This window comes from Ranitomeya variabilis, chromosome 2 (genome assembly GCF_051348905.1).
Source record: "Ranitomeya variabilis isolate aRanVar5 chromosome 2, aRanVar5.hap1, whole genome shotgun sequence".
NCBI classification, from domain to species: domain Eukaryota; kingdom Metazoa; phylum Chordata; class Amphibia; order Anura; family Dendrobatidae; genus Ranitomeya; species Ranitomeya variabilis.
The window spans coordinates 263,116,370-263,139,437 of record NC_135233.1 but is presented as its reverse complement, the minus strand read 5'-3'; the positions used below and the strand labels follow the sequence as shown (position 1 = coordinate 263,139,437).

The 23,068-nt window shown below is 44.5% G+C and overlaps 2 protein-coding genes across 3 annotated transcripts in view; one reads left to right on the top strand and one right to left on the bottom strand.

Annotated features, from left to right (window-relative positions):
- The window catches only part of PSMD5 (proteasome 26S subunit, non-ATPase 5), a 28,873-nt gene extending 22,425 nt beyond the window's left edge, over positions 1 to 6,448 (top strand). The window contains exons 2-10 of one of the 2 annotated variants that reach the window (XM_077284840.1): positions 2,237 to 2,381; positions 3,469 to 3,582; positions 3,742 to 3,870; positions 4,049 to 4,158; positions 4,240 to 4,382; positions 4,457 to 4,648; positions 5,472 to 5,581; positions 5,675 to 5,815; positions 6,052 to 6,448. In XM_077284840.1, coding sequence (XP_077140955.1) covers positions 2,237 to 2,381; positions 3,469 to 3,582; positions 3,742 to 3,870; positions 4,049 to 4,158; positions 4,240 to 4,382; positions 4,457 to 4,648; positions 5,472 to 5,581; positions 5,675 to 5,815; positions 6,052 to 6,309 — 1,342 coding nt within the window. In that variant the 3' untranslated portion in view covers positions 6,310 to 6,448. The remainder of the gene's footprint in view (positions 1 to 2,236; positions 2,382 to 3,468; positions 3,583 to 3,741; positions 3,871 to 4,048; positions 4,159 to 4,239; positions 4,383 to 4,456; positions 4,649 to 5,471; positions 5,582 to 5,674; positions 5,816 to 6,051) is intronic. The other variant, XM_077284841.1, reaches the window with a different exon arrangement.
- Positions 6,449 to 9,628: 3,180 nt separating this feature from the next.
- LOC143809330 (uncharacterized) overlaps positions 9,629 to 23,068 on the bottom strand; it is a 37,470-nt gene continuing 24,030 nt past the window's right edge. The window contains exons 8-11 of the mRNA XM_077292417.1: positions 13,583 to 13,690; positions 11,532 to 11,608; positions 10,987 to 11,210; positions 9,629 to 10,504 (exon numbers count right to left, since the gene is read on the bottom strand). Of these exons, the coding sequence (XP_077148532.1) occupies positions 9,943 to 10,504; positions 10,987 to 11,210; positions 11,532 to 11,608; positions 13,583 to 13,690 (971 nt within the window). The 3' untranslated portion in view covers positions 9,629 to 9,942. The remainder of the gene's footprint in view (positions 10,505 to 10,986; positions 11,211 to 11,531; positions 11,609 to 13,582; positions 13,691 to 23,068) is intronic.

Below are 23,068 nucleotides of genomic sequence, written 5' to 3'. Positions count from 1 at the left end.
CATTTTGAGAGCTATAATTTTTCCATATTTTGGTCCACAGAGTCATGTGAGGTCTTGTTTTTTGCCGGACGAGTTGACGTTTTTATTGGTAACATGTTCGGGCACGTGAGATTTTTTGATCGCTTTTTATTCTGATTTTTGTGAGGCAGAATGACCAAAAACCAGCTATTCATGAATTTCTTTTGGGGGAGGCGTTTATACCGTTCCGCGTTTGGTAAAATTGATAAAGCAGTTTTATTCTTCGGGTCAGTACGATTACAGCGATACCTCATTTATATCATTTTTTTATGTTTTGGCGCTTTTATACGATAAAAACTATTTTATAGAAAAAATAATTATTTTGGCATCGCTTTATTCTGAGGACTATAACTTTTTTATTTTTTCGCTGATGATGCTGTATGGCGGCTCGTTTTTTGCGGGACAAGATGACGTTTTCAGCGGTACTATGGTTATTTATATCCGTCTTTTTGATCGCGTGCTATTCTTCTTTTTGTTTGGCGGTACGAGAATAAAGTGTTGTTTTTTGCCTCGTTTTTTTTTTTTTTTTTTTTTACGGTGTTCACTGAAGGGGTTAACTAGTGATATAGTTTTATAGGTGGGGTCGTTACGGACGCGGCGATACTAAATATGTGTACTTTTATTGTTTGATTATTTTTTTTTTATTCAGATAAAGAAATGTATGTATGGGAATAATTTTTTTTTTTAATTTATTTAGGAATTTTTTATTTTTTTTTACACATGTGGAAATTTTTTTTTTTTACTTTTTCACTTTGTCCCAGGGGGGGACATCACAGATCGCTGATCTGACAGTTTGCACAGCACTCTGTCAGATCACCGATCTGAGTTACAGTGCAGCAGGCTTACCAGAGCCTGGTCTGCACCCGGAAGTAATCCCTGCAGAACCCGGATGCAGCACCGTGGCCATTTTGGATCCGGGGCCTGCAGGGATAGGAGGTAAGAGACCCTCGCAGCAACGCGATCACATCGCGTTGCTCCGGGGGTCTCAGGGAAGCCCGCAGGGAGCCCCCTCCCTGCGCGATGCTTCCCTGTACCGCCGGCACACCGCGATCATGTTTGATCGCGGTGTGCCGGGGGTTAATGTGCCGGGGGCGGTCCGTGACCGCTCCTGGCACATAGTGCCGGATGTCAGCTGCGATAGGCAGCTGACACCCGGCCGCAATCGGCCGCGCTCCCCCCGTGAGCGCGGCCGATCTCGCTGGACGTACTAGTCCGTCCTTGGGAAGTAGGGCCCACCCCACATGGACGGAATAGTACGTCCAATGGCAGAAAGGGGTTAATATTAAGTATATACAGGCTGGGTCATTTATGTAGATACACCTAAATGAAATGGGAATGGTTGGTGACCCAGATCGGTGCGCTGAATTTGCAGAATGGGCAAAACAAAAATTAGAGCAGGACCCTCCGTTTACACAGAACATTATGTTCAGTGATTAGGCAAACTTTTTTTGGGTGGGCCATTTATATGGATACACTTAAATAAAATGGGAATGGTGACCGTTTTCTTGCATAGGGTGTCTTGCATTGAAATCTGCTGCAATTACCCGGGTACTGTGTTCACCAGACATCAACACAATTTCTATCCGCTCGTCACGTGTTAACCTCTGCGACATGTCAATGGCTGTAAACAAAGAGAAACATTTAAATAACTTATGAAAGAATAAAGTTACGTAAAACCAAGCACACCATTGTTTTTCTTCTTAAATTCTCAATAAGTTTGATGTCACATGACCCTCTTCCCATTGAAAAATATAAAGTTGGATCCAAAATGGCCGACTTAAAAATGGCCGCCATGGTCACCACCCATCTTGAAAAGTTTCCCCCTCTCATATACTAATGTGCCACAAACAGGAAGTTTATATCACCAACCATTCCCATTGTATTTAGGTGTATCCATGTAAATGGCTCACCCTGTAAATAACCATTAATAGGTGGGGATGACTGCATAGTAAACATTAATGTATAAAGTGATCTAAGTAATTGCACGGATCCTTTATACAGATGCATAGTGGTAGTACATATAAAGTAGAGCGGATGGGATTTATAGAAATCTCATGCCCACTGTGCTTCTATTTAATGTGCACCAGCGGTGCAGGTTTACGAGCCGCAGCATGTCAATTATCTGCAGCTAGCTGCGTCCAAAACACTGATATTTCTTGATCGTTGGCATATAGCTTTATAATTCTCCTCATGGTCCTGGTGTCTCCACTTTCCTCAGGGAGCAGGTCGCTTTGTGTGTTGTGATTCTGGAAAGATTCCTTCAAGCCTCTGATCCACTTCACATCGCCCGGAATTACAAGGAAGAACTTCACCGGGGGCTCTACCACCCGGAGGACACTGTGCGACTGCTGGCTGTATCACAGGTGATTGGCAGGGGGTCCGGGCTGTATCACAGGTGATTGGTGGGGACCGTGATGTGTAACTGATAAGCATCAGAGGTCCGGGCCATATCACAGATGATTGACGGAGGACAGAATGTGTGATGGATAAGCAGCAGGGTTCCTGGCTATGTCACAGGTGATTGGCGTGTGTCCTGTCTATATCACAGCTGATTGGCTTGTGTCCTGTCCATATCACAGCTGATTGGCTTGCGTCCAGGGCTAATCACAGATGATTGACGTGTTTCCTGTCTATATCACAGCTGATTGGCTTGCGTCCAGGGCTATATCACAGCTGATTGGCTTGTGTCCTGTCTATATCACAGCTGATTGGCTTGCGTCCAGGGCTAATCACAGATGATTGGCTTGTGTCCAGGGCTATATCACAGCTGATTGGCATGGGTCCTGTCTATATCACAGCTGATTGGCTTGCGTCCAGGGCTAATCACAGATGATTGGCGTGGGTCCTGTCTATATCACAGCTGATTGGCTTGCGTCCAGGGCTATATCACAGATGATTGGCTTTCGTCCAGGGCTAATCACAGATTATTGGCTTTCGTCCAGGGCTAATCACAGCTGATTGGCTTGCGTCCAGGGCTATATCACAGCTGATTGGCTTGTGTCCTGTCTATATCACAGCTGATTGGCTTGCGTCCAGGGCTAATCACAGATGATTGGCTTGTGTCCAGGGCTATATCACAGCTGATTGGCATGGGTCCTGTCTATATCACAGCTGATTGGCTTGCGTCCAGGGCTAATCACAGATGATTGGCGTGGGTCCTGTCTATATCACAGCTGATTGGCTTGCGTCCAGGGCTATATCACAGATGATTGGCGTGTGTCCTGTCTATATCACAGGTGATTGGCTTTCGTCCAGGGCTATATCACAGCTGATTGGCGTGGGTCCTGTCTATATCACAGGTGATTGGCAGGGGCCAGGATGTGTGATACATGAGCCGTAGGGGTCTAGATTATATCACAGGTGATTGATGGGGGTGAAGAATGTCTGACAGATGAGCAGCGGGGGTCCAAATAAATCGTTGTTGTACTCTGCAATTCTTTTTCATCGGAGGTCGGGAGGATTGTGGAAAGCTCGGAGGCAATGACAGAAATCCTGAACAATCTGGAACTACTGAAACAAATGATTTTGTGCCTTGGAGAAGACAAGATTGCAGTGGCGAAGGAGGTGAGCGCTGTGACCAAGAAGAGGTGGACAAAAGATCGCTTATTAACAGATTACTTGGAAAACTAACAATCAGATTTCTATTTCCGACTTTTCAGCCGACAGTCCCCCATTTCTTAGTCTATAGCGTTCTATGATCCCTGCTTTGTCTTTGCTCTTCAGGCCATTGCGTCCCTCTCCAGGATCGCTCGCAGCTTGCCAGGGTTACAGCTGCTGTTCGGGAGCAACTTGTTAGCAGACCTGAGATCGGTGATGGGTGTCAGTGACGTCGTTCGTTACCGCGTGTATGAGGTGGGTGCACAGGATTTTTTTCTAGCTGAATGTCACCCTCTGCTGAGAAGCGTACTTTCTACTTATGTCTGCTGCTTATATTGAAATTTGTTTCATTATTTTTGGGGGAGTATTTCTGACCTTATGATATGGCTGTCCTGGGGTGGTGATTATTAATGTCTTTGGCCTCTCATTATAGCTGGTGGTGGAGATCTCGTCTATGTCTGCTGAGTCTCTGAGCTTCTGTGCCAATAGCGGCATTCTGCCCCAGTTACTGGAGGAGCTCACAGGGGATGACGTCCTTGTCCGGTAAGTGCTGATCCCTTCCTGTATATATCCATGGGCCTGTAGACTGAGCGCTTGATGTGTAACGTGTGTCTGGTTCTGCAGGGTAACCTGTGTAGAGATGGTCACCACGCTAGCAGCCACACTTCATGGGCGCCAGTATCTTGCCCAACAAGGAGTCATTGACAAGATATCAAATTTGATAGTTGGAGCAGACTCTGACCCGTTCTCGGGGTTCTACTTGCCAGGTGACAGTCTCAAGTTCTCTTTATTTTTTGCTTTTTCTGCTCCTCAGTCTCATGATGCAATTTGTGGTTCATAGGATTGGTGAAATTCTTTGGAAATCTAGCAATCATGGAGAGTCCACAGCAGATCTGTGAGCATTACCCTGCTTTCTTGCAAAAAGTGTTTGATATGACAGAAGGTCATGAGACCACCATGATTGGTGTAGCAGTGGACACACTTGGGGTACTGGGTTCTAACCTGGAAGGAAAACAAGTTTTACAGAAAACTGGTAAATTCTGCATTCATCTGTATGGGAGTTGAGCTACATGTGCATGGCCATATTTCCCTCCATCTTTTCCCCACTCCCTGCTCTCTTCCGCTGTCCCTCCCTCTTTTTTACACTTTCTATCTATTTATGTTCACTTTCTCTCCCTCTACGTTTTGCTCTCCCTTCTTCCGTGGTTCGATTGCTTGCTCTTTTTCCGTCTCTTTTTCTCTGGTTCACTTGATTGCTGTCCCTCTTTTGCTCTCTGGTTTCCTCACTTGGTCTCCATTTCTCCATTCCTGGTTCGCTTGCTCTCCCTCCCTCCATTCCAGGTTCGCTTGCGCTCTCTCTCTCTCTCTCTCTCTCTCTCTCTCTCGCTGGTTCACTTACTCTCCCTCCCTACCTCCCTGGTTTGCTCACTCTCCCTACCTTCCTGCTCACCCTCCCTCCCTGGTTTGCTTTCTCGCTCACCCTTCCTCCCTCCCTCCCTGCTTTGCTCCCTCCCTCCCTGTTTTGCTTGCTCATCTTCGCTCCCTGGTTTGCTCTCTTGCTCGCTCTGTCTACCCGTTTAATTCATTCTTTTGTTTGCACACTTTCTCTCCGGTTTGTTCGTTCGCGCGCTCTTTTTTTTTTTTTTTTTTCTCTCTCTCATTCTCTCTTGCGCTTTGGCTCTCTCATTTGTTCATTTTGCTCTCCCTCCCACCCTGGTTGGTTCTCTCCATCTCTCTCCCTCCCTGGTTGGTTTTCTTGATCTCTCTCTCTCCCTTCCTCCCTGGTTCGCTTGCACTGCTAATAATTTTAACTGAACACTGTTCTAATTTTTATATCTCGTCATTTCTTTTTCCAGGAAGCAGATTTATTAATGTTTTCAGGCGAATCGGACACCATGCGAAAAATGCCACTACAGAGCTAAGGGTGCGATGTTTGGACGCCATTTCCTCCATTGTGTTCTTACCGGTACGTGTTATCCAGAATCAGTGATATGTTATGCTCTGTCCTCTCACGTTTTCATACTGTCCTCCTCATTTCTTGTGTGATGATCTTCTTCAGCCAGATAATCATACTGATGATCTTCTCGCCATGTCTGAATCCTGGTTCGGGTGTTTGTCCAACCAGCCGATGGAGATGTTCCGCAGCATCGCCTCCCAGCCGTTTCCAGAGCTGCACTGCGGAGCTCTGAAGGTTTTCACTGTGAGTTTCCCCTTTAGCAGCTGAGTCCCCTATACAGTTCACACAACTTAGGCCATGGGAGCCTGGACTGCAGAGCACATCAGGTTCATAATTCAGAGACCTTGGAAAGCTGGGTAGTAACCTCCTGAGGGCAGTCGTGTAAGCCATATTGTTACCCAGCATTCCCAGAAACCGGAAAGATTAGTAACAACTAAGTGATTGTGTCCTAATGGGAGTTGTTTGCCGTCTTCTTATAGGCCATCGCCAACCAGCCCTGGGCACAGAGGATGATGATAGACAATCCGGGATTTATGGAGTACATTGTGGATCGAACAGTCGACCCAGACAAAGACTCTAAAGATGCCAAGTATGAACTTGTAAAAGCTCTGATCAGTGCCAAGACCACGGCTGAAGTGTTCGGGAATCAGCATTACCTGAGACTGCGCGCCTATCACAGGGAGGGCCCCTACTACGTGAAAGCCGTGTCCTCCGTGGCCGTGGAAGGAGCAGAGTAGGTTACAGACTAGTCTTCTGAGGACATCGCTGTGACAGGAGGGAAAAAAATGGCCAGGAGGAACAGACACTGGTGTCGGCAATCGCCACTCTCTCTAGCACTTGTGTACTTTTCTGTGGGAAATATAGATCTTTCTTAGAGCCGGGCTGTGCTGTCTGTTCTTCTGGTTACGGGGGGTGAGGATGGCAAAAGAGGATTTGGCCTGTGAAGATCTCAGCAGTGGTCACATGGCACTTACTCTAGATGACCTCTCCTGACTTGTCAGAGGATGGATACAGCTGAACTTTCCCTCTAATCATGGTATAATGAAAACAATATTTTTATTACACAATGACCTATCTGACCCGTATAACCTATAGTCATAAAATATTAAGCTTTCAAAATGCTGTATAAGATTCTGTGCTTGGTCCCTTGTTTGACGCCCCCTACTGTCCTTGTTATCTGCTATTGCAGCTCGGCTCCATTCATGTTAATGCCAGATACATGCAGGGCATGAACTCGTACCTCTTCTTCTAAACTCCTAGGTTATGATATGCGTGAGTTATTGTGCTAGGGAAAGAATAAATATCATGACGTGGCCTTTATTTTATCCCACATGAAAAAGGGCCTTCATAATTAACCACTTAAAACAATTTTATGTATAAAAACCATATATTTTACTATATAAACCACAGATTTACTATAAAATTATGTTAATAAGGCAAACAGGTGCCTATTGTGTGAGGGACCACACAGCCTTTAAATGTATATATTTTGAAACATTTTTTAAATACATTTTTAGGTTTTCACAGAAATTAGTAATTCAAAAAGCAGTATAGGAATGTTATGCAAGAGTACCTAGTTGCATACTGCAGGACCATGTGCTTTTCTATAAAGGTGCAAGTGCATAGAGAAAAGTAGGTTTGTATATACCTCTTCACCCCTTTCCGACATCAGGCTTAATAATACGCCGATGTCGGACACCATCCCTATGATGTGGGCTCCGGCGGTGAGCTTACATCTTTTCCGGCACGTGCCAGCTGTTTTGAACAGCTGACCTGTGCCCACAACAGCCGCAGGTGGAATCACGAACCACCCACGGCTGTTAACCTGTTAAATGCCGCTGTCAAACTTTGACAGCAGCATTTAACATGCGTTTCCGGCAAGCGCGCTGGAAATCCCGCCCATCAGCGCCCGTGTCACATGACCACGGGTCGCCGATGGGTTGGCATGACATCCAGAGGTCTCCAGCAGTTGTCTCTGTTGGATTGCTATGAGCGTCGCCCAGTGGTTGGCACTCATAGCAAGTGAGCAATTCTCCTACATACAGGTGATCTGATTATCGCCTGTATGTAGCAGAGGTGATCGGTATATGGCAGTTTCTAGTCTCCCAGACTATTGAAGCATGCCAAAAGTAAAAAGAAATATATATATATATATTTTTTTTTTAAATATAAAAAAAAAAAATTTCAAATCACCCCCCTTTTGCCCCATTCAAAATAAAACAATAAAAAAAAAACATGCACGTATTTGGTATTGCCGAGTATACAAAAAAAAAAAAAAAAAGTGTGCACCACAAAGCATGAGTAAGTCAGGGATCAACCATATGCATATGTATTTGGTATTGCCGCCTTCAATATTGCCCGACCTATCAATAAAAAAAAGGATTAACCTGATCGCTACACGGCGTAACATGAAAAAAAGTCAAAACGCCACAATTACGTTTTTTTGGCCGCCGCAACTTTGTAAAATGCATAACGGGCCATCAAAAGATCTCATCTGCACCAAAATGGTATCATCAAAAACGTCAGCTCGGCATGCAAAAAATAAGCGCTCACCTAACCTGAGATCACGAAAAATGGAGACGCTACAGGTATCGGAAAATGGCGCAATTTTATTTATTTATTTTTTTTTTAACAAACTTTGGATTTTTTTTCACCACTTAGATAAAAAAAGAACCTAGACATGTTTGGTGTCTATGAACTTGTAATGACCTGGAGAATTATAATGGCAGGTCAGTTTTAGCATTTAGTGAACCTAGTAAAAAAGCCAAACAAAAAACAAGTGTGGGATTGCACTTTTGTTTGCAGTGTCATCACACTTGGAATATTTTTCCCGTTTTCCAGTAGACAATATGGTAAAACCAATCATGTCATTTAAAAGTACAACTCGTCCCGCAAAAAACAAGCCCTCACATGGCCATTTTGACCCAAAAATAAAAAAAGTTATGGCTCTGGGAAGAAGGGGAGCAAAAAATGGCCTCTAGAAGGTTTGTATGCAAGTGACTGAATTCACATATATAGCAAAGTATGAAACAGAGCAGTGAATATTCGGTGACTGTGCTTCCCGCAGTATGCAACTAGGTACTCTGCATAACATTCCTATACTACCTTTTGAATTTCTAATTTCTTTGAAAACATAAAAATTGATAAAAAAATGTTCAACCTATATATATTTAAAGGCTATTTGCTGTGTGGTCCCTCACACAAGAGGCAATGTGTGGTTAATATAGTAAAATGTATGGGTTTTATATATAAAAATCCACCTCTCGTGTCTCCCATTTTCCTCATAGTTTGAAAACTTGCGAGCAGGGCCCTCACTCCTCTTGGTATCTGTTTTGATCTATGTGTTTACTGTTATGCTGTAATGTCTATTGTCTGTACAAGTCCCCTCTATAATGTAAAGTGCTGTGGAATATGTCGGCGCTATAGAAATAAAATTATTATTATTATAAAAATGTTTAAGTGGTTAATTATGTAGGCCCTTTCCCCCTTTCATGTGGGATAAAACAGAGGCCACTTTATGATATGTATTCCTATGTATAGTACCACATTACTTGGTCACTCCTTCTGATCTCATAGGGATAGAATAAACCTGGGTCAGGAATAGATGCACATATCGTTCTGGGAATATTCTTCTTCCTCCTACAACAAATTCTTCAGACCAGGAAAATGGAGAAACAAGGTATTTATGGACTGACTTAAGTGTTGCTGTGCGTAACATCTCAGCGCCCCTCTGCAGGCATTAGGAGCTCTGCGTGCGCTGCTCATTTTCACTATATACCAGTGTGTATGTGTGTGTGTGTGTGTGTGTATATATATATATATATATATATATATATATATATATATATATATATATATATATATATATATATATACATACATACATACATACATACATACATACATATATATATATATATATATATATATATATATATATATATATATATATATATATATATATATATATATATATATATATATATATATATATATATATAATGTGTATATATATGTATGTATGTGTGTATATATATATATATATATAGTGCCTTCTAGTGGTGCCAGTAGTAAGTGAAAACCAAGAGGGTCACTTCAAGGAACAAAGCTGAGGAAAATTAAGAAGTGGTTCTTCCATGTGAAATTCCCTTTAAGTGATGCCCTAAAGCCGTGATCTGATTCCCAGCTGAGATTATCATGCTTGTCTCTGCTGCATCCTGGGATCGGTGGCGGATCCTGTGAGACGCAGGGCTGACAGTCTGTCTTCAGATCCCTGCAGGTCTTGTTTCCTGGGGGTCAGTGTTGTTTATTCAGTGTGGTATTACAACTTGGACTCCCACATCTTTTGGATACACTTGTGCATGATGCAATCACCCGCATCGGTTTGCTCTGGTAATCAGTGAACGCTTTATGGCTTCCATGGTCCCGGCACTGATGGAATTGTTCTCTAGACTGATGTTTATGAGGGTGCAGGCACTGCTTGAATGCAGGCTTTGGGATATGGCGTGCCCACCCTCCTCCCCGATTTCATTACCATCTAGGTCCAGACTCTGGAGACTCTGGTTGACCTGGATAACCTCACTCAGCAGTTTGGCCCCGGGGTCCCCCAAGCTGTTCTCATCCAGCAACAGGTGGATGACTTTTGTGTTCACCTTCATGGCATTGAACAGTTCTGCCCAGGCATCTAGATCAGCCACAGAGCTCTGTGCTAGGCAGAGTTGTCTGAGTGGTGGGTTAAGCTTGAGGAAGGAAGCAACGCTCCTGAGACCCTCACTGTCCATCTGATTCCCTCCTATGTCCAGTTCTGATAAGTGAAAGTTGCATAAATTGGTTGATGAGACCCTTGGTGCCCCATAGACTGAACGCCATAGATCAGAGAGACCAGCCATGAGGGTCCGAATGCCAAGTGCTCCCAGCTGGTTCCCGTATAACCTGCAGGGAGGAAGCAAACAAAACATTTGCAATATGAGAGAACTCCAAGACTGCAAGTCAGCAGAACAAATTGGAAGGGGCTCTCCATTACTTCTGTCCTTCATAGTAAAGAGGCCACCTATAATCACCCGCTACCACAATCAGCTGATTACCGGGAGGGTTATTTTTTTGGTGGAGGTTAACCTGTGTGCTGTCAGGAGTGTCTAGAGTATATTTGGAAGGATAGGGTAGACTTTGCTGTAAAATATCACCCCACACACTCCATTAGTCAGAGCTAACTGCCCCTATAGTGAGTAGTTTTTGTTTTCTAAGGCTATTTGCACCTGCCCCTTTAAATGGGTTTTTAGTTATCTTTTTGGATGATCCCATAGGGTGCACAGGGGTGGTCTGAAGTGAGCCTTCCCTATAACTGATAATGAGGATTGATGTTATTTTTTATAGTGGGCTCCTGGGGCGGTCTTGAGTCTACTCCGCTCACTCACAAGAGGCTTTTTACACATGGCTTTTCCCCCAGCAGACGGACGATGGTCTTCGCTCCCTCAGGACCGATCTCGTTTAGGTTCAGGTTGATGTTTTCCACCTCGGACTTGCTGGCGCTGATTGCTGGGGCGAGATGATGAAGCAGAGCGTCTGTCAGGCCGATGTTCCTCAGGACAAGATGATCCACCTCATCACACTCCTTGAGAACTGTCATGAGGTCTACAATCTGGAGGAAAGACGTGGAGATCAGGAAGCAGGTCTAGAACATCACAGAGACATCTGCTCCTCAGCACTGCGGTAATCACGGAGCCGCCACGTGAGGCTGCGTGCACACCACAACGGTATTGGGTATCGCTTAGCCTATGGAAGGGACGAATCTGTTATCACACCCCACTGACATGAATGGGGTCCACCAGTCTCCCTTTATAGAGTCCATCATTACACCAGATAAATGAGCGGACTGTCCAATAACAACAGATCCACATCCCACAACTCTGCACCACCTGAAATACACCGCCTGTAATCAGATTCATATGATTTATCTCACCTGACAGACAAGACCCTCCGCAGCAGCAGCCACCTCTGATACTTGCTCCTGACCCTCGGCTGCCACCTGCTCCAGAGCTGAAAGTGAAACGCATGATACAGTAGTGTTCAAAAACACAAATTAATCACAAAATCTTTACACTAGTTTCTATTTCCAGCATTGGGAACATTGCACACAGTTTTCTAATTCAAAACATGAAGAGAAATTTTTGTGGATTGAGCGTTCCTATGAATCACTAACCTAATATTTAGTTGCATATCCACAGTTTTTATAACTGCTTCACATTTATGTTGCATGGAGTCAGCCAACTTCTGGCCGCTGTCACCTGTTATTCCAGCCCAGGATGCTCGGACTACATCCCACAATGTTTTGGCATTTGTTGGCTTTGCAAAAAAACACCATAAGAGGAAAAACCTCCACTATTCTAGACAAAAAAACACCAGTACACAGGCAGAGATGCTTACTTGTCCAGGGCCTCCAAACAATTGCACTAACCAAGGTGCAGAGGACCCAAATAAAGATGGCAGATACACAGGTGCAATAATACCGATCAGGAATTGGCCGCGTGGTGCACCTGTGCAAACAAATAGTCTGTATGTGGCGTGTTCACACAGAAATGCAGAGCATATGGCTCAAAGCCTATTAATGATGCCATGTAGCGGGTAACCATTGCTGACTATAATGCATCCTGTGTGAACATGCCACATACATACAGGTGTACCACGCGGCCAATTCCTGATTGTAGGCTGGCTGCCTTATCGGTAGCATTCGTTGGCTTTGCCTCAGAAACGGCATTTTTGATGTCACCCCACAAGTGTTCTATCGGATTAAGGTCCGGGGATTGGGCTGGCCGCTCCATAGCCTCAATTGTGTTGGACTGGAACCAAGATTTTGCTCATTTACCGGTGAGTTTAGGGTCGTTGTCTTGTTGAAACGTCCATTTCAAGGGCATATCCTCTTCAGTGTAAGGTAACATGACCTCTTCACGTGTTTTAATATAAGCAAACTGTCCCATAATCCCTGGTATGTGGTAAATAGGTTCGGCACCGTAGTAAGAGAAACATATCATGATGCTTGCACCACCATGCTTCACTGTCTTCAGAGTGAACTGTGACATGAATGCAGAGTTTGGGGGTCGTCTGACGAACTGTCTGCGGCCCTTGGACCCAAAGAGAACAATTTTACTTCCACCAGTCCACAAAATGTTTCTCCATTTCTCTTTAGGCCAGTTGATGTTTTCTTTGGCAACTTGTATCCTCTTCAGTCCAAGTCCTTTTTTGTACAGTGGGACTTTGCGGGGACTTCTTGCTAAGAGATTAGCGTCACACCGGCGTCTTCTGTCACAGTCCTCCCAGGTAACTTGAGACTGTCTTTGATCATCCTGGAGCTGATCATCGGCTGAGCCTTCGCCATTCTGGCTATTCTTCCATCCATTAGAATGGTAGTCTTCTGTTTTCTTCCACGTCTCTCTGGTTTGGCTTTCCATTTTAAGGCATTGGAGGCCATTTTAGCTGAACAGCCTATCATTGTCTGCACTTTAGCAGTTTTACCCTCTCTAATCAACTTTTTAATCAAGGTACGCTGTTCTTCTGAGCAATGTCTTGAACGACCCATATTTCTCAGGCTTTCATGGAGAAATGCATGTACTAAATGTCCTGCCTTCACCCTAAAATAAGGGTCACGAGATTCACACCGGTTTCTTCACAGAATGTTGACCTCACTAATTAAACTCCACACTGCTATTATTGTGAACACCGCCTTTCAATTAATTATTCGAATACACAGACTCCAAAACCTGCAGATCATTAATGTGGAGTCTGGTGGTTTTCTTAGAATCTACTGCACCAACTGGTAAATTGTGGGACATGTGGTAATATATGCCAAAAACAGTGATTAGTCTGGTTAGTCATATTGGGCTGCTATTATTTTGAACACTACTATATATCGTAACATTGTCACTGCTGTATAATATATCTGATATCTGGAGACCGTGATGTCACTTTCTATTCTTGTATGGAAATTTGGTTGTTTTTTTTAGGATGGTGACGTACCTGTGATGCTGGCAGAGCTGTCATTGCTCTCGCTGGAATCGCTCAGTTCCACCTCTGAGTGTGCACTCCACTCGCTGATTGCTTTCACAAGCCTGTGAATTGTCTGCCCTGAACATAACAGTGAGATATGATTATTACATGCCATGACTTTTATCGTAGTCTGGTACATTATTTATATTTCTAAGCTGTTTCTCATTGTGGAGATCTCCTCCAGTCACTGCGAACAACAGCTTCACCCAGAGCATAATGCAGTGCCAGCATCTCTGCTCCCTGCCTCCATTCCCCAGCAGAGACGGTGACTCGCTTACCGCCGCGGTCCCGCACTTTTTCCCACCTCTCCTGCTGCTGATATCCGGGGTGCGTGTGCAGAACCCCGGGCGCGTTCACGCTCCTTTCTTAAAGGGGCCACACACGCACTGTCCTAAAGTGTCCCCAGCCAATGGATGGGAGACAAGTACTATTTAAGGCACCTCCACCTGCATGGAGGTGCTCATGCAACATTGTGGTTTGTTTCTAACACACTTGCTAGTTCTCAGGACCCAGCGCTCGTATACCTGCCCTGTACGTAAGCCCACCTGCCTGCCTATAAGCCTTGCTGACCTGCCAGGATGCCAGTCACTGTGCCAGTCAGTACTTGCTAAATCTACAATTACTGGCCATTCCTGCCTCCTGTCCCTTGGGGGTCAGCTGCCACCTACTTAAGGTTAGTCTTGGTGTAGCACCTGGTTCCATTGCCTTTGTCCCTCCTCAGATCGCATTATTGACAGCTGCCATGCATCCAAGGTCAGACTTTGTGACTCGCTTATTCATGCCCCTCCAGGCTCTCCTCTGATCACGGCACAATAGTTCACCACGCAGTCCGTTACACATAATACAGGCCATAAATTACAGCATAATAATATATCAAGTTTGTTCTCTATCATCAACCTGATACATCTTCGTGTATCTCTGTATACAGGGATCTCCCCTTAGTGTAGCCTGCAGACAGGACTCTATCATATATCTCCATACAAGGAGCTCCCCCTAGAGGTGACGGTAGACAGAACATCAATATGTATCTCTGTATACAGGGTGCTCCCCTAGTGATAGCTGCAGACAGGACCTTATTATGTATCTCTGTGTACAGGGAACTTTCTCTGGTGGTGACTGGAGATGTAATTTTGTATATCTATACAGGGAGCTCCACATAGTGGTGGCTACAGACAGGATCTTATCATGTATCTCTGTATACAGGGAGCTCCCCCTAGTGGTGGCTACAGACAGGATATAATCATGTATTTCTGTATACAGGGAGCTCTCCCTAGTGGTGGCTGCAGACAGAATCTTATCATGTATCTCTGTATACAGGAAGCTCCCCCTAGTGGTGGCTACAGACAGGATCTTATGTATCTCTGTATACAGGAAGCTCCCCCTAGTGGTGGCTACAGACAGGATCTTATGTATCTCTGTATACAGGGAGCTCCCCTTAGTGGTGACTACAGACAGGATGTTATCACGTGTCCCTGTATACAGGGAGCTCCCCCTAGTTGTGATTGTAGACAGATCTTACTATGTTTCTCTGTAGACTGGGATCTCCCTCTAGTTGTGGCTGCAGACAATATTTTATCATGTATCTCTGTATACAGGGAGCTCCCCCTAGTGGTGATAGTAGGCAGGATCTTATTATGTATCTCTGTATACTGGGAGCTTGGTGTAGTGGTGACTGCAGGAAGGATCAAATCATGTATCTCTGTATACAGGGAACTCCTTCTAGTGGTGACTGCAGACAGGATCTTATGCATCTCTGTATATAGGGAGCTCCCCTAGTGGTGATTGTAGGCAGCATCTTATAATGTATCTCTGTATGCTGGGAGCTCCCCCTGGTGGTGATTGTAGGCAGCATCTTATTATATTTCTCTGTAAACTGGGTGCTCCCCCTAGTGGTGACTGTAGGTTGTAGCTTATCCTGTATTTCTGTTTACAGGGAGCTCCCCCTAGTTGTGATTGTAGGCAGGATCTTACTATGTATCTCTGTATACAGGGAGCTCCCCCTAGTGGTGATTGTAGGCAGGATCTTGTTATGCATCTCTGTATACTAGGAGCTCCCCCTAGTGGTGACAGCAGACAGATTCTTCTCATGTATCTCTGTATACAGGGAGCTCCCCCTAGTGGTGACTGCAGACAGAACCTTATCATGTATCTCTGTATACAGGGAGCTCCCCCTAGTGGTGATGGTAGGCAGGATCTTATTATGTATCTATGTATACTGGTAGCTTGGTGTAGTGGTGAGTGCAGTCAGGAGCTTATCATGTATCTCTGTATACAGGGAACTCCCCATAGTGCTGGCTGCAGACATGACCTTATTATGTATCTCTATACTGGGAGTTCCCTCTAGAGGTGACTGCATACAGGACCTTATAGTCCATGAGCCAAGAACCAAATTTGACGATATCGGTACCAAGCGGAGTGACTAATTCTCTTTGGTATTTTTAGGTAGATGCATGTCTGTAGTTTATTTTTTGATATGATAGCCCTTACATATACGTAGCTTATTAACCCCTTCAGCCCTAGGCCTATTTGTACCCAAGTGCCTAAGCCAATCTGACCTGTGCCACTTCATGGGCTAATAACTTTGGAACGCTTTCACCTATCCAAGCCATTCTGAGATTGTTTTCTCGTGACATATTGTACTTCACGTCAGTGCTAAATGGGAGTCAATATATTTTACCTTTCTATATAAAAAAATGCTAAATATTCGGAAATTTTGGAAAAATCGGCAATTTTTTAACTTTGAAATTCTCTGCTTTTTACAAAAATACTGATACCCCCCATAATAGTTATTAATTTACACTCCCCACATGTTTACTTCATATTGGCATCATTTTGAAAATGAAACCTTATTGTTTTACGACGTAATAGGGCTTATAGTTTTATGCGCAATTTTTCACATTTACAGCAAAACCCACTTTTCAAAGGACCAAGTCACTTCTGAAGTCACTTTAAGGGGCTTACATAACAGAAACCACCCATAAATTACCCCATTTTGCAAACTACACCCCTCAAGCTGTTCAAAACTCATTTTTAAAAACTGTTAACCCTTTAGGTGTTCCACAGGAATTTTAGCATGAGCCAAGAACCAAATATGACGATATCGGTACCACCCGGAGTGACTAGATGTAGTATTTGTAACAAAATTTAATCCAAGTTATGTAAATACACACTGAACATGTCATGTGCATATATATATATATATATATATATATATATATATATATATATATATATATATATATATATGTTACTCCATAATATCTTCAACATCGGACTCTGAATCTGACTGTTGTTCTACTGGCTCGTCTTCAGTACCCTTGTTCTGGCATGTCTGTAATCTGCACATGTCTGTGCACTTCAGGCCATTGCTGAGGCAAGTACACTGAGGAAGTTCACATGACCGCACACACTTGCAGGACAGTAGCTGTATAATAGCTTCTGGTGCTGGTGCCCCTTGCATCCACTTGACAACAAGCTTTCCGTCGTTATCTATCATCCAACCGCAGTCTGTTGGGTTTGCAACCCATGGCTGGCTCTGCAGACTTCTCCTCCAGATCGCAGCCTGGTAGTTTGCACGCAGTGCATGCATGAAAAGGCAGTCCTGGCAAGGAGGGAGTTGACTTGACTCTACCACTCCACGTCTGGCACAGAACAGCTGATAACGGAGCCTGTTTACCTCAGTTGTTTGGGTAGTTGGCAGGTACATGTGGCAGGTGATTTCCTGTAACTTCTCAAAAAGTTCGGTAGACACTTCCCATGAACGACCAACTTCCTGAAAGGCATCCTGGTATGTCTTGTTCATCTTCAACTGCTTGAGTGTCGTCATCTTCCCACGGCCAGCGAATGCACTGACGGTGTCACAGCCTGTAAATGCATGCATACCAATCAATGAATCACATACGCTGCCTCCCAATGTTCGGCTCAGAGTGGTGATATCCAGGAATCTTGTCCGGTTCTGTGTACCGCATTTCTGGAACAGGTGGGATGGGATTTTGTGGCACATGCCCAGACACAGGACCATGACATCAGTATCCTCCGAAGTGATGATGACCGACTTGTAACCAGATTCTGCTGCATGAAGAGCATGGAGAAGGAGGCGTGTGTCTGCTTCTTCTTGATTTGACTTAAGGTCAGCAGCCTCTTCCCACTGTTCTTTGGTGATCTTAAAGCAGAGCTGCTCACATGTGACATACAGCTCCTTCTCCTCAAGCTTCTCCCTGTGGTGTTTCGCCTTCCATTCTTCTACCAGAAACTTTATGAGACTTGCCTTGTTGGAGGAACTACTTAGAAGCTTTTTCCACTGCTGGATGTTGTGCCCATGTTGAATGTTCTTGAAATGGATCCCTGTGCCTTCATATCTGTTGACTCTTTCTGTATCTTTGATGGATGTCTCCTTGTAGACGTCAAAGACAATATCAATGCGCTTGCTCTTAGCACCCTCATGGATAGCGCGACTCATTGCTGTGCCTGCTAGCTGGCCAAATGTTGCATTGTTTCCCTTCAGTTTCTGAACCAGGCTCATCCCATCAATGATGGTTGCAGAGGGCTCGGGGATCACTTCTGCAGGACGAGCATTCCTCTCCAACTCCCTTGCGAGGGCAGCCTTGTTGGTCTTGCGGATAGACCCATCACCATTGGCAAGTGCCCATGGCAATGGACCCAGGGGATGAGTCAAGACATCACTCATTTGTAGCTTTCTGTTCTCAGCTACAAGTATCATCTGGCCAAATAGGTTTCTGTCAGCCTTCAAAATTACCTCCTTGCCAAGACCTTGTCTGCGTGTCTTCATTTGGATGTTAGAGAACGTTTTAAGTTTGTTCTTCGTCATCTTGTCATGAAACAATGTAGTTGGCTTATCGGTACCCAAACGCTCATCCTTGAATGTTTGATATGCATCCTCTCCTATACTGTATGCCCCTTGAAGGTCTTTGGCTACATCTGGTGGTGCTACAGTCGCTGTTGACAAACTGATAAGTTCACCATTATGCTCTTTGTTGAAGGGGTTCACCCAACCTGTCTCCAGCAGTTGAACGAAAGATTGGACATCGGCTTCATCTCTTCTAATCCTAGACACCTGTAGGTCTGAATGGCTGAAGTCAGTATATTGTTGGCCTACCAGGGCCCTCAGCTGCCTCAAGTACATACTGCGGTACTCTGATGTCAGGTAGAACCTGGAAACAGCTCCAACTTTGAGGCTGAAGCCTTTTGTGCCCCCTGGTGTCTGGGTGTCTTTGTTGATTGTCTCTTCAATGGTCTGGTCCACAGGAATTCGTCCAAAAGGATTCTTGCTACCGATCTGGACCGAAAAGCCACCTTGCATGAAGTATTCATGGACCTCTGGGTGTTCTATGGGCAGCCGAGACATTGTGGCATAGTAATAGGTTAGGTATCGGGCATAGTTGACCTTGTCATAGGCAAAACACCATGGTATCATCTGTCGGATTGCTCCTAGGTGAAGCATCCAGTTGCCTTCTCTTGAAGCTCGAACCAGGGCCAGCATGGTCTCGACCATGTCCAAGTATGACATCCAGAATGCTGAGAGTTGTTCATTTCTGAGGGTCTCAAGATAAACTTGAAAGAGCTTCAGGGTAAGTGTGCAAGATTCATTATCCAAGAGCTTTTCGAAGGATCCCTGCGACACACTGATGCGAAAGTTTGTGATGTTCTTCAGTGTTTCATCCAGATGGTGAAGGTCCCTTGCATGGTTTTCTTCTAGCCATGGAAGGAAGTTTTTCCATGCAAGCCTCATAAGTGCTTCATAGACCAGCTTGTGTAGTCTCACTGCTCTGTTGTACCTCCGGCCGTCCATCACTCCAGACACTGATCCTTCAGCGATTACACCGGATTCAACACACAGATCTCTAAGGCCTGCATCCTGAAATCTGTTCCCTATGATAGAGAGGAGATTACAGATTGTGTGGAAGACACCCATTCTAATTATAATGTTCTTGAACTTCTCCTGTTTCCAGATAACCTCGGCAGCTTTGGCATAGAGTGCTTGATCAAACACACACACAATTCTGTTAAGCTTCAGGGTCTGCATGATGGCATGTGTTTGCTCCAAGACTTCATTCACAGTGGACATGGCTGTTGCAGGAGCATTGATAGTGGGCAGGTAGCTTACAGTGTCCTGGGCCACTACAATGTCGCTGCGGATTTTTATGTTGAACCCAGTCCAACTGCTGGTGGTCTGATCCTCATGGTCTGACATTCTAGCCAGAAGCCAGATATGGTTTTTGGTTTTTGAATCCTGGACCTCCTTGGTAGTGTTAACATTCGAAGTCTCAATCCTGGGTGGCTCTCCCCGCTGCCCAACATTGTATATCGGTAGCATTAATTCTGTCAGAGTTATGCTTCTTTTCTTCGACTTGGTTACATCTGGCAGGACTTTCTTTGTCACAGAGCATGCAACATTGGACTGAACAGCAATGCCATTGACTCTATGAGATGTACCTGCTCCACTTAGTGTCTCCTCAAGTCTGTCAATGTTATCCCAGGCCAGGGTTGTGAACACACCTGGGTAGATACTTGCTGGCATTGGGATGTCATCCTTTGAACATTCCAAATTCTGGATACAAAGGGCTGTATCGATCTCCTCAGCCATTGAATATGACACACAGTGGCCAAGACGATTCAGAGTTCGAATCAGTTCTGTATTGCCGGTCAAAGACTTAACTGCAAAGGATAGCAGTACGTGCTTTGGTGGCTTTGTCTTTCCATTGGTAACAGCAAAAACCAAGTCACTGCCGAAGGATGTGGCAAGACGTTGAGCTCTTTCACAGGTAGTTTGGCACTCACAATCTCCTGTAAGCAGGGTTTGCAGGAATTGAGTGACTAATGCAGGAACGACATTCTGATCTGTATTGGGAGGCCATGGCTGACTCACATCTTGCTTCTTGATCTCATTCCTTAGCTGCATTGCTGCTTTGGTTACGATATCTCCAGAGTTAGCAGCTCTTGCTTCTTGCAGATCTTTTGTCATGCTGTGTACTTGCCGGACAAGGTCGTCCATTGATAGGCTACATGGATAGACTAGAAGCTTACCTTTCTCATCTGAGAGAAAGCAGAGTGATTCCCCAATCTCTGTTTCAAGTTTTCGTCGAACATGTTTCTTTGTCGATGGTTTCAGTTGGATGATACCACGGGATATCATTAATCTCTCAAGCCTAGATGTGAGGTTTATCATAGGCAGTACTTCTGGGTTTGGGAACAATTTAGTCCTTATATACAAGAAGAGTTCTTCAAGGGCCTCTTTCTCTGCCTCTTCGTAGCGTACTTCCTCGCTTTCGACCTGATTTTCAGCTGCACTAGACCTACAGGCCACTTGGGAATCATCTTTTGTGAATAGTTTGTAGCACGACTTGTGGTAGTGCCCCTCTGCAGCAACAAGGTCTCTGCTAAGTAAACCAAGTATTCTCTGTGTGCCTTTCCTTATCGCTGCTCTGCGGATCGTCTCATCTGCTCGTAGCTCAACACACTGGACAATTGGCTCCCTTGTTTGTTTTCCTTTTAGGTACTTGCTTGACTTCTCACAGAAGATACATACTTTGGCATACACCCTGCTATCACTGGGGGCACCCCTCGGTAGCTTCCTCATGGAGATTTTGCTTGCTGTTTCGACATTGACACCCTTGCCAAGGATAGAATCCAGTGACTTCTTCATTGTAAAGATACTACGACATTTACGGTGATATTGTATGTGTGGTATTTCTCCTTCTTCAAGGCCCTTAGCTGCTACCAGGACTGATTCATGCTGCCTGATCTCTGCAGCCCTAAGCAATGTTTTCCAGGAGTCCAAATCCTTAAGGGACGCCAGATCATCGCTGTCATCATTAGAGCAGTGTATGATACAGTCGATCCGTGATTTCTTCCTTGCTGGTACTTCCATCATGCCGTTAGATAGTCAGTAAACACCTGCAAACACAAAGAAAAACATTAAAATTTTATTTACCGTATTTCCTGGCGTATAAGACGACTTTTTAGCCATGAAAAACATGGCTCCAAGAGGGCGGTTGTCTTATACGCCGAATACAGCCGCCGGGGGGAAAGGCCGCCGCGCAGGGAAGGAGGAGGCAGGGGCCCACCTTCATGAGGCGCTCGTTCTTAGAGCTGGGAGCGCTGGTGCTAGGTGACTGTTCCCCCTCTCTCCACAAGTTCCTTACCAGCAGCAGCACACAGTACAGGACTACAGGACCTGTGGTGATGTCACGGCCATGTGATCAGTCACAAGCCTGGGAGGTGTCAGCCTCTACAGAGGGAGATAGGAGCTCTGCAGAGAAGACCGGAGAGTCCTGTTCAGCACAGAACGTGTATGTGTCAGTGTGTGTGCGTGTGTTGGGGCACCTCAGGGTGTCTTCAAATGTGACATAGCCCCCTAGATTTCTTCCAGTAAAATTTGCACTCCAAAAGTCATTTGGCGCTCCTTCCCTTCCGAGGCCTGCCGTTCCCCAATACTGCAGTGTACGACAACATATCGGGTGTTGTTGTGTTCGGGAGAGATTGGTGAACAAATAGTGGGGTGCATTTTTTGCTGGTACACCTCTTAAAAATAAAAAAATGAGCCTAAAATGACACCTTCATGTAAAAAATGCACTTTTTCCATTTTCTCAACCAAGTGTTTCCAACTACTGTGAAACACTGGTTGGGTCAAAGTGGTCACTATACCCCCTAAAAGATTCCTTGGGGGTGTAGTTTCCAAAATAGGGTCACTTTTTGGGGTTTCCACTGTGGGGGTACCTCAGGCAGCCTTCAAATGTGACATGGCCCCCTAGATTTCTTCCAGTGAATCCGCCACCCAAAAACCACATAGCGCTCCTTCCGTGTTGAGCTGTGCTGTGTGCCCATACTTTAGTTTACGAGTACATGTGGGGTGTTTCTATAAACTGCAGAATTAGGGTAACCAAGTTTGGGTTTGCCGTTAACCCTTGCTAGGTTGCAGGTAAAATTGGATTACAATGTAATATCTGGAAAAAAAATGAAATTTTGAAATTTCGCCTTCATTCTGCTAAAATTCCTGTGGAACACCTAAAGGGTTAACAGTTTTTAAAAATGAGTTTTGAACAGCTTGAGGGGTGTAGTTTGCAAAATGGGGTAATTTATGGGTGGTTTCTGTTATGTAAGCCCCTTAAAGTGACTTCAGAAGTGACTTGGTCCTTTGAAAAGTGGGTTTTGCTGTAAATGTGAAAAATTGCGCATAAAACTATAAGCCCTATTACGTCGTAAAACAATAAGGTTTCATTTTCAAAATGATGCCAATATGAAGTAAACATGTGGGGAGTGTAAATTAATAACTATTATGGGGGGTATCAGTATTTTTGTAAAAAGCAGAGAATTTCAAAGTTAAAAAATTGCCGATTTTTCCAAAATTTCCGAATATTTAGCATTTTTTTATATAGAAAGGTAAAATATATTGACTCCCATTTAGCACTGACGTGAAGTACAATATGTCACGAGAAA